Source organism: Odontomachus brunneus, unplaced genomic scaffold (genome assembly GCF_010583005.1).
Source record: "Odontomachus brunneus isolate Ranch 3 - 2012 unplaced genomic scaffold, Obru_v1 Obru_scaffold_100, whole genome shotgun sequence".
Lineage (NCBI taxonomy): Eukaryota > Metazoa > Arthropoda > Insecta > Hymenoptera > Formicidae > Odontomachus > Odontomachus brunneus.
The window spans coordinates 63,842-75,489 of NW_022639550.1; the positions used below are offsets into that span (position 1 = coordinate 63,842).

The 11,648-nt window shown below is 35.0% G+C and overlaps 2 protein-coding genes across 4 annotated transcripts in view; one reads left to right on the plus strand and one right to left on the minus strand.

Annotated features, from left to right (window-relative positions):
* The first annotated feature begins 486 nt into the window (after window positions 1-486).
* Window positions 487-11,648, plus strand: part of LOC116848819 (trehalase) — a 59,215-nt gene continuing 48,053 nt past the window's right edge. The window contains exon 1 of one of the 3 annotated variants that reach the window (XM_032825327.1): window positions 487-656. In XM_032825327.1, the coding sequence (XP_032681218.1) occupies window positions 517-656 (140 nt within the window). In that variant the 5' untranslated portion in view covers window positions 487-516. The remainder of the gene's footprint in view (window positions 657-11,648) is intronic. The other 2 variants (XM_032825322.1, XM_032825325.1) reach the window with 2 other exon arrangements.
* LOC116848823 (reticulocyte-binding protein 2-like) lies at window positions 3,245-4,962 on the minus strand. Its single transcript, XM_032825334.1, has 2 exons — window positions 4,797-4,962; window positions 3,245-4,269 (listed from the first exon to the last, which is right to left on the minus strand). Exons 1-2 carry the CDS (start codon window positions 4,851-4,853, stop codon window positions 3,751-3,753), a joined length of 576 nt encoding a protein of 191 aa, XP_032681225.1. The 5' UTR covers window positions 4,854-4,962; the 3' UTR covers window positions 3,245-3,750.

Here is an 11,648-nt window from a genome sequence, read left to right on the forward strand (position 1 = left end):
ATATTTTATATACAATTTTATTTCTTATGCATTTTTGTTGTACTTATTAATGATAGGAGTGAGAACATTAAAAAGCTATAAACTGCCCGTGAAACTCAAAATGGGCCAAAATAAAAAAATATTTATTGTACCTTTATATTTGTGTCAAATTAGAAAGAAATCGGACTGTACCTTTTGGATAGGTTTACTTGTTAATAACGTCAAAATCAAAATTGCGAGACATTAGTTAGTGACGTCTTCTGTCTGACAAGGGACTCTCAATCTATCATTATTTGCTTTTGTAATTTTCTTAATCAGAATCGATAAAGTACCTTTTTAAATATAAAATGCCACATCATTTGTGTTGCAATCCAATGTGGCATTTTACATTTCGGAAGGTGTTTTGGATCGATTTTGATCTCAAGAAAAGTACAGAAGTACTCTTGTGAGTAAATCAAATTTGTATTATCTGCGACTTGACATATTTATGATTGGTAAGCTCATATTAACATTTGTTCTGTCTTATCTGTCGCAGTGATGCTGGTTGTTTGGCAAGGAGCTCGCCGTTGCCTGAGTTGCAGCGGGCAGCGCAGCAATCAGGGTCATCAGTTCCATCAAAAGCATCGTCGCGAGCCCATCAGCGAGAAGCTCGACCGGTATCAGCTCGTCAGATCCAGGTAAGACTTATGCTGCAATTCTAAGCAGAATCGTAAATTTCGTAACTTGTTCTCGTAAAATTCGTCAGAACTTATGAGTAAATTTACAAGTCTATGCAATATCATATGTCGTACAATTATTCGTAAATACCTAATATTTCATGTAATTTACGATATTTACAAGTGATTGTACGACATATGATATTGCATAGATTTGTAAATCTACTTATAAATTCTGACGAATTTTACGAGAACAAGTTACGAGATTTACAATTCTGCTTAGAATTGCAGCATTAATCTTTTTGTTTTCCTTATCGAATACTACGTCGATATCGTCATCTCGTAAGTCATGTCTGTTATTCCTCACGGACTACAAAAAAGAAAAAAAACGAAAATCATACGATACAACTTCAGACGTAATCTTTATAAAATGTTCGACACATCAATTATTTTTCTTCAATCGAATATTACGATTACATACAGGATGAGCCAAAAGTCTGGATACACCAAAATATGTCATAAACGATGCATTTTAGAAAAAAATGTTTCGGATAAAAGTTGTAAGGCTTAAAAAGTCGCATTCAACGACAGTAGTTATTTGACCTAGGATGGCGTCGCCAAGGTCAGGACAAAGTCAACTTTGCTTTTTTAAATAGAAACATGTATTTTTTATTACAGCATTTTATTCAATGTAAAGAGACAAGTAACTTTTGCTTGAAAAAATTTTTTATACGACCTCTATTTTCTAAGATATTTACGTAAATATCTACAAAATTATTACTTTCAATAATTTTTTACTTGAATTCTATCAACTTTACCGAAAAATATCAAGAGATTAAAATTGTTTATTTTGTTCTCATAGAGCTCTGAGAATTTTTTCAGGATTTTATATTAACTTTTTAGTACTGCATTTTCTCGCATTTTCTTGAAGTACTAAAAAGTTAACACAAAATTCTGAAAAAATTCTTAGAGCTCTATGAAAACAAAATAAGCAATTTTTATCTCTTGATATTTTTCGGTAAAGTTGATAGAATTCAAGTAAAAAATTATTGAAACCAATAATTTTGTAGATATTTACGTAAATATCTTAGAAAATAGAGGTCGTATAAAAAATTTTTTCAAGCAAAAGTTGTTTGCTTTTTTACGTAGAATAAAATGCCATAATAAAAAATGTATTTCTATTTAAAAAAGCAAAGTTGACCTTGTTCTGACTTTGGCGATATCATCCTATGTCAAATAACTACTATCATTGAATGCGTTTTTTTAAGCCTTACAACTTTTGTCTGAAACATTTTTTTCTAAAATGCATTGTTTATGACATATTTTGCTTTATCCAGACTTTTGGCCTACCCTGTATATACATTTATATAATAATTAGATATTTACACTGAGAGAAAAATAAAAAAACATTCGATGGGCATTTATAATATATTTTCTTACACTAATATAAATATTTTTATATTTATATTAATATAAATATTTTTTAAATAAGAAAATATATATTTTTTTAAAACTTTAGCTCTCTTCGTAAAAACGATTGTTTATTCTACACTCAGAGAAAAAGAGATTGTGATAGTAACTATATAGATGACAACTATATTAGTTTTGTATATATATATATATATATACAAGGTAAGCAAAAAAGTTCTGAGCTTTAGATTTCATACAATCGAAACAACAATTTAAATTTTATTTATCTTCCCGTCCTTTTGCGATTTTAAAGTGTTGACATTTTGCCTTTTAAAATGCCATGCGGTTTGGCGTTTAATGCACATATCTTCAAAAATCAGTAGTGTTCACGATGGCAATAACAAAAGAGAACATATTCGATTTTCCACTTCGCGTTTTATCTGAAGAAAAATGCTGCTGAAGCCACTGAAATGATTTGTACTGCATATGGAGAGAACGCTGTAAGTCATGCTACGTGTAAAAGATGGTATGGAAAATTTCGCCAAGGAGATTTCAGTCTTGAAGATGAATTGCGTGCTGGACAATGCTCGACCACATGTTGCGAAAGCGACTCAAGACCATATCTTTGCGTTAGGCTGGGAACTTCTTCCGCACGCGGCGTATAGCCCAGACATAGCGCCTTCTGATTATTACCCATTCCGATCGCTGCAGCATCACTTGGCTGATACACATTTCGTGAGATTTGAAGAGATACGAAAATGCATTCATGACTTTATCGTTTCGAAGTGAGCCGGTGAGCTTCTATCGTCAAGGAATTCGCAAACTAACTTTTTCGATTCTAACTTTAAAGTAAGAGAAGGATATTTTTGCACATACAAGTACACTCATATATATCGTGAAGAAATTGAACTTCAATTCACTCACCGTCTACGTATCATATGCAACACTTGCATACTCGGACTGCAATGTTCATGTAACCTTTCAATGGTTAACCTTTCAGTATCTATTTGACCGTTATCGGTCATCGTAAACCTTGATCTGTAATATACAATTTTCACTTGGCCACGGAATATACGACAAATGCTTTCTTCCTGTTTTCTTCCCTTACGCATTTTTCAAACTATTTAAACTAATTTCTAAAACTAGTTCTTTCGCTTACAAAATGCAGGATGTGGAATAGGTTAATTGAAACGTCTCTATTAGAATGCTTTAACATATTTATTGAACTCTTCGTGATACACTGAGGTCGAAGTCGACTCCATCGTGGTGTTAATGCGGATGTGTTTTTTGTTTTTTAGCAAACAGTAATTTTGATAACTGTTACATCACATTATCACGTTAATAGTGATTGTAATTTGATGAAATAAGATGTCGCTAATTGAAACAAAGACACCACATGCGATATTTAATCAATAGACTCGCGAATTAAAGGACAGATGCGTTACAAAATTTATTTACTAGGCTTGACATTGCTAAACTCTTTTAGATATTGTGTGAATTGTTTAGAAGGAACTTCAAAATTCACTGAGGAATGTTTGACACTGTTTAAAAGTGTGTGGCGTCTCTGAACACATCAACTTTAAATGATCCTAAGTTATATCTCGAAGCTAAAATTAATCATCCAAATAAATGTCTGATTTTCTCGTAGTATCCTTTAACATAGACAAGTCGTCAAATATCTTGTTTGTCAACTCCTTCATGTCTTCTACCATATATCTGTCATTTTGTCCCAACCATTTTTAAGAATATCATTTATATTTTCAAGTTTTTCTTCAAGCTCTTCAAGTTGTTTTTTAATGTCCATTTTTACTTCTTCAGTTATTTTTATTCCTTCTTTCATTCCACTTTCTAAAATATTTCTCAAATTCTGTATCTCTCTCTGTATCTCTCTCTGTATCTCTCTCTGTATCTCTTCCTTCTTGTTTCGTATATCATTTAATATACCGGCAACTTGGACTTCCTCCGTGGGATTCGTTTTCTTGGTAATTCTATCTAGTATCTCATTCAGCATTTCATTTATTCTTTTTTCCACTTTATTTTCTATTTCGTCAATTTTATCATCTACATTCTTTTTTACCATATCTAAGGTATTTATTATTTTCTCAAGTTCTGATTTTAGGGAAGCTTGGTTAGCAAATGCTGCTCGATTGGACTTAATATCTTTTATCTTTTCGATAAGGTCCTTCATTACGTTGTCCCATTCTTCTGATTTTGGCGGGAAAGCCTAAAAACAATTTCGGACAAATAAAAGCGATTGTTTATACCTCAATAAGGTATATCATTAAGGTATGTGAAGTAATGGTATAGGTTAAAGTACTATGTATTGAAAATACGTATCATATTGTTTATAATGTCATAAACTGTGTATTGCAGAAACACAAACGGGATAGTAACGTAAGACACTCAAAGAGGATTATCAAGAATTAACATATCGGAATTATATATATTGCATTACGTGTGTGAAAAGAGATATCGGACGTGAAACTAAAATGCATTACGAACAAGATCTGCTTCCTAATTGCCGATAAATGTCCGTTATTATCACTTTCGCGTACAAACTCGCGATGACAATTTATACATTTAGTTTTATACATTTAGTTTTCTTTTAACGGCGTGTTTTACACAACAATCGCTAAGCGTGATAACTTTTATTCGAATATAGATTTAGTTTCACTGTTTCTTGGCATTCGTCTCTCTTGAATCGCGCAATAATTGCTCTCTTATGTTATTATTATCGTTATTTTGACTTACCTGGCTGGTGCAGCACAGGGCCACCAGTACAGTTAATACGAAAATAGCGCGTGCCATTGTGAGTGCGACTTGGTTAAGATAGAAGGTTGAGAAACCGTGGTCGAGTAAAGTCACTTCGAACTGGTACCCTTATATATTGTCCGTAATTTGTTTACTAAGTCTCCCACGGGGGTAACACGGCTCTTATTTGCGTATTATTTGACGTATTATTTGAAATTGAACACTTGCGCCAACTCGGCTTAATAGCGTCTTTGCATGCGATAAGGGTACATGATAAATTGAAACGGCTAATTATCGATTTGCCACGTCGTGCCAGACATCGTAATGTCTGTGACATAACAACGCTTCTTTACTCTTACTGACAAGGGATACGACGCCACATATTGTTGACTTTTGAATTATGGCAATCTGTCAGAAAACACACGTACACACACATAGTCAATAATTTATGTCAATTTTTCGGGGACTTAGTCGATGACGTTGGTTTGCTGAGGCTTCGATATCTCTACCTACTGTGATAACTCTTTTTATCATAAATACCATAAAATTCAAGAGACATTAGGGTGAATATTTTACATATGAAGAGTACATATGCCTTGTAATTCAGTGTTTCATATATATACCCGATAGTATTCCGATGAATATTTAGAAATTAATTTGATGATAATTCCTCAGAACGCATGAGATGCCGAAAGATCATTTAGCCAATAATAACACGTATTGCAACAATAAATGCAATAATCGAATTGTGAAGATACTTTTACGAGTCTGATAATAAATATGTACGATAATAAATATGTATTATCTCGTGACATGTTCGCTCTGTCACGATAATTTGTCAGCGAGATTTTCATCCAACCTGTTTAAACGCATTAATCACGCGATAATCTAATTAAGTGCGTCTAAATAAATGTAATGGAAACAAACACTATCTGAAAAATTTAGAATTTGAAATACTTCTATAGAGTTCTACGGTAATATTATCTTTTTATATTAAGAATAAATAATTCAAAATATAATTCAAAAGTCAACAATATACGGCGTCGTATCTCTTGTCAGTAAGAGTAAAGAAGCGTTGTTATGTCACAGACATTATGATGTCTTACACAACGTGGCAAATTGACAATTAACTGTTTCAATTTATCATGTATCCTTATCGCGTGCAAATACACCATACAGCCGATCTATTTAATATTACGTGGCATGCGTATTATTCATGCGATGTAAAATAAAATAATAGGTTATTATTAAATAAAATAATAGATTAGAATTTAAGTCAGATATATTTATTCTTATGCTATGCGGGAATAAGCATTTACAAAATAAAAAGTTACGTATTATTAAAATAAAAATTATAAAATTATAAAATTAAACGTCGCGTACATGGCGTCTGTGAAGTTGGCACGACGTTTTACAAATTTTTAAAAAACAATGACAGTTCTATTAGCACTTTTCATAGTTCTAGAGTTCTAGATAGAAAATAAAAAGAGTTCCGCATTTTTAATAGCGAAAAACAGTGAAAGAAAAATTGTCGTGCTAACTTCGCAAACCTAGCACGATACGCCCTCCTCTGAAGTACAAGAAATAAATAAATATCACTACTTTTAGCAAGAGTTCCAGACAGTTCTGATCGAGTTCTACTAAAATGTTCAATTAAGAAACAAAATTTCAACAATTACACCTTTTTTATAAACTTTGAATATTACACTCAGCACGACATTTCCGAGAGAAAACATCATTGCCACCATATCTGGCCATTCTATTGATAGTTCCCGTTAGTTTTAGTTGAGTTCTAGTCTTTACGATAAAATTTAAGAAAAGTTCCGGTAGCTACCTATTTTAAATAATTTTTTAATCTTCGAAGTTAGCACGACACTTTCGGAAAAATTGTCGTGTTGAACAATTCTTGCACTTTTAACAACAGTTCTCGACAGTTCTAACAGAGTTCTAGTCCTTACCATTAAATTTAAGAAGAATTCCGGTTGCTAACTATTTTTAAATAATTTTTTAATCTTCGAACTTAGCACGACACTTTTGGAAAAAGTGTCGTGCTGAACATTCTTACGTGTGTGAAGTTGGCACAGCATCTTTTTGCACCGCAAGTTTTAATGCAAGTTCTATTTGCACCCGCAATAGTTCTACAGTTCCTGATAGGTTATAGCAATAGTTCCGCCGAATTTGATAAAAAAATGGCACTTTGAAAATATACGGTGCCAACTTCCCATAGCACCGCAACTTTAAAAAAAAATCATTTCAATGGCATAATCTTACAGTTCTCGATAAGTTCTATAGTTCCTGATAGGTATTAGCAAGAGTTCTGGCCTCTAAGTATTTTTAAATAATTTTTAAACCCGAGCGCTGGCACCGCACAACAAGAGTAAACTATCATTTAAAAGCAGGGTGTAGCCGACTTTTTCGCATTTTTCTGCAGTTCTGCAATAGTTTCAATGATTTTTAGAGGTTTCCAGAAGAGTTCCGGCCGCTAATTATTTTTAAATAATTTTTAAACCCAAGCGCTGGCACCGCATCACAAGAGTAAACTATTATTTTAAAGCGAGGTGTTGCCGACTTTTTCGCATTTTCCTGTAGCTCTGCAATAGTTCCAATGATTTTCATAGGTTTCAAGAAGAGTTCCGGCCTCTAATTATTTTTAAATAATTTTTAAACCCGAGCGCTGGCACCGCACCACAAAAGTAAACTTTTATTTTGAAGCGGGGTGCAGCCGACTTTTTCGTATTTTCCTGTAGCTCTGCAATAGTTCCAATGATTTTCAAAGGTTTCAAGAAGAGTTCCGGCCTCTAATTATTTTTAAATAATTTTTAAACCCGAGCGCTGGCACCGCACCACAAGAGTAAACTTTCATTTTGAAGCGGGGTGCACCCGACTTTCTCGCATTTTCTTGTAGCTCTGCAATAGTTCCAACGATTTTTAGAGGTTTCAAGAAGAGTTCCGGCCTCTAATTAATTTTAAATAATTTTTAAATCCAAGCGCTAGCACCGCACCACAAGAGTAAACTATTATTTTAAAGCGTGGTGCAGCCGACTTTTTCGCATTTTCCTGTAGTTCTGCAATAGTCCCAACGATTTTTAAAAGTTTCAAGGAGAGTTTCGGCCTCTAATTAATTTTAAATAATTTTTAAACCTAAGCGCTAGCACCGCACCACAAGAGTAAACTATCATTTTGAAGCGGGGTGCAGCCGACTTTCTCGCATTTTCTTGTAGCTCTGCAATAGTTCCAACGATTTTTAGAGGTTTCAAGAAAAGTTCCGGCCTCTAATTAATTTTAAATAATTTTTAAACCTAAGCGCTAGCACCGCACCACAAGAGTAAACTATCATTTTGAAGCGGGGTGCAGCCGACTTTCTCGCATTTTCTTGTAGCTCTGCAATAGTTCCAACGATTTTTAGAGGTTTCAAGAAAAGTTCCGGCCTCTAATTAATTTTAAATAATTTTTAAACCTAAGCGCTAGCACCGCACCACAAGAGTAAACTATCATTTTGAAGCGGGGTGCAGCCGACTTTCTCGCATTTTCTTGTAGCTCTAAATAATTAGAGACCGGAACTCTTCTTGAAACCTTTAAAAATCGTTGGAACTATTACAGAGCTACAGGAAAATGCGAAAAAGTCGGCTGCACCCCGCTTCAAAATAAAAGTTTACTTTTGTGGTGCGGTGCCAGCGCTCGGGTTTAAAAATTATTTAAAAATAATTAGAGGCCGGAACTCTTCTTGAAACCTATGAAAATCATTGGAACTATTGCAGAGCTACAGGAAAATGCGAAAAAGTCGGCAACACCTCGCTTTAAAATAATAGTTTACTCTTGTGATGCGGTGCCAGCGCTTGGGTTTAAAAATTATTTAAAAATAATTAGCGGCCGGAACTCTTCTGGAAACCTCTAAAAATCATTGAAACTATTGCAGAACTGCAGAAAAATGCGAAAAAGTCGGCTACACCCTGCTTTTAAATGATAGTTTACTCTTGTGGTGCGGTGCCAGCGCTCGGGTTTAAAAATTATTTAAAAATACTTAGAGGCCAGAACTCTTGCTAATATCTATCAGGAACTATAGAACTTATCGAGAACTGTAAGATTATGCCATTGAAATGATTTTTTTTTAAAGTTGCGGTGCTACGGGAAGTTGGCACCGTATATTTTCAAAGTGCCATTTTTTTATCAAATTCGGCGGAACTATTGCTATAACCTATCAGGAACTGTAGAACTATTGCGGGTGCAAATAGAACTTGCATTAAAACTTGCGGTGCAAAAAGATGCTGTGCCAACTTCACACACGTAAGAATGTTCAGCACGACACTTTTTCCAAAAGTGTCGTGCTAAGTTCGAAGATTAAAAAATTATTTAAAAATAGTTAGCAACCGGAATTCTTCTTAAATTTAATGGTAAGGACTAGAACTCTCTGTTAGAACTGTCGAGAACTGTTGTTAAAAGTGCAAGAATTGTTCAGCACGACAATTTTTCCGAAAGTGTCGTACTAACTTCGAAGATTAAAAAATTATTTAAAATAGGTAGCTACCGGAACTCTTCTTAAATTTTATCGTAAAGACTAGAACTCAGCTAGAACTAACGGGAACTATCAATAGAACGGCCAGATATGGTGTGCATGATGTTTTCTCTCGGAAGTGTCGTGCTGAGTGTAATATTCAAAGTTTATAAAAAAAGGTGTAATTGTTGAAATTTTGTTTCTTAATTGAACATTTTAGTAGAACTTGATCAGAACTGTCTGGAACTCTTACTGAAAGTAGTGATATTTATTTATTTCTTGTACTTCAGAGGAGGGCGTGTCGTGCTAGGTTTGCGAAGTTAGCATGACAATTTTTCTTTCGCTGTTTTTCGCTATTAAAAATGCGGAACTCTTATTATTTTCTATCTAGAACTCTAGAACTATGAAAAGTGCTAATAGAACTGTCATTGTTTTTTAAAAATTTGTAAAACGTCGTGCCAACTTCACAGACGCGCGTACATGACTAAGGATAGCGGGATGCCTTGCAGAACTCCACCGATTCTGGTGGCAACTTCAGCCACCAAATTATTGAAACGTCATTTACACATTGGGCATCCATTGATAGCTGACGATATCCTGGGAACGAACTTCTTAGAGCAGATTCCTTTGGAACGATTGGATAGTCATTCTTGCGTGGTCCAAGCCTTCGACTACGGCCACTCACACGATTCAAACTTGCTGACACACGAGTTACTTGAGATGAAACGCGAAGTGGATGAAAAATCGAATATGTTCTTTTGTTATTGCCATCGTGAACACTATTGATTTTTGAGGTTATGTGCATCAAACGCGAAACCGCATGACATTTTAAAAGGCAAAATGTCAACGCTTTAAAACTGCAAAAAGGGCGGGAAGATAAATAAAATTTAAATTGTTGTTTCGGTTGTATGAAATCTAAAGCTCAGAACTTTTTTGCTCACCTAATATATATTTAATAAATCATTTTGTTGTTATTGTAACTAGAGTTTTAGTTGCCACAACTATAAAATAGTTTAATTAATAGTTTAAATAATAAACTGTACACACATTACAATTCTATATACAAAACTATTAGGTGTACAACTTTGTTTCCGCCGTTTTCCTATAGATGGCTTTAGCGGTAAGTGATGGTCGAAATAAATAGATCATAGACGTCATACAATAAACTTGGGCATCTGTGAACATAACCTCATAGAAACATTAGTCGATTTGTGTCTGCATCATAAAGTTATTCTCGATTGAAAATGTCAGTTTACGAGCCAAATTCTCATCATTTGCGGGAGGTTTTAATTTTTTGCTTCAATATGAAGAAATCTGCGGCTGAGGCTCATCGAATGCTCTCAAATACTTATGGTGAGGCCGCTATTAGTGAAAGAAGTGGTTTGAGTGTCGTGAGTGGTTTCAACGCTTCAAGAACGGGGATTTTGACGTCGAAGACCGGCATAGCGGTGGAAGAGAGAAGGTTTTCGAAGATGCAGGATTGGAGGCATTACTTGATCAAGACTCGTGTCAAAATCAAGAAGAATTGATACGATCATTGGGAGTGACTCAACAAGCCATTTCGAAACGCCTCAAAGCCATGGGAATGATTCAGAAGCAAGGAAATTGGGTGCCGTACGACTTGAAGCCGAGAGATGTTGAACGACGTTTGTTTGCTTGTGAACAGCTGCTTGAAAGGCAAAGACGGAAGGAATTTCTGCATCGCATTGTGACTGGGGACGAAAAATGGGTTCATTACGATAACCCCAAGCGCAGAAAATCATGGGGAGTTCTCGGCCATGCTTCCACGTCGACGGCCAAACCGAATATTCACGGCTCCAAGGTCATGCTCTGTATTTGGTGGGACCAGCTCGGCGTAGTATATTATGAGCTGTTAAAACCGACTGAAACAATCACAGGCAATCGGTGTCGAACGCAAATGATGCGTTTGAGCCGAGCATTGAAAGACAAACGGCCGCAATACAACGAGAGATACGATAAAGTGATTTTGCAGCATAACAATGCTCGACCCCATGTTGCGAAAGTGGTCAAGACATATTTGGAAACGTTGAAATGGGAAGTCCTACCCCACCCGTCGTATTCTCCAGACGTTGCTCCCTCTATAACTTTTTCGATCAACGGCACACGGCCAGCACTTCCGGTCTTATGAAGAAGTAAAAAATTGGATCAATTCGTGGATTGCCTCAAAACATGCCTGTATGAAGTTAGCCCCCCACTTTTCGAATTTATTAATTTTGACAGTTGTGCTGATTTGTGCTAGGTTTGTGCTACATTGTGCTCGAATTATAAATTTTTAATACGAAAAATGAGCGAGAAAAATGGAAAAAACCGTTTTTTTTGGTAGCCCCCCACTTTTTGAT

Bases quoted from the DNA above. Each gene is read 5' to 3' on its own strand.
- LOC116848823 (XM_032825334.1), bottom strand. From the start codon at position 4,853: ATGGCACGCGCTATTTTCGTATTAACTGTACTGGTGGCCCTGTGCTGC. The intron at 4,270-4,796 runs GTAAGTCAAAAT...AATTGTTTTTAG, and splicing joins CCCTGTGCTGCACCAGCCAG to GCTTTCCCGCCAAAATCAGA.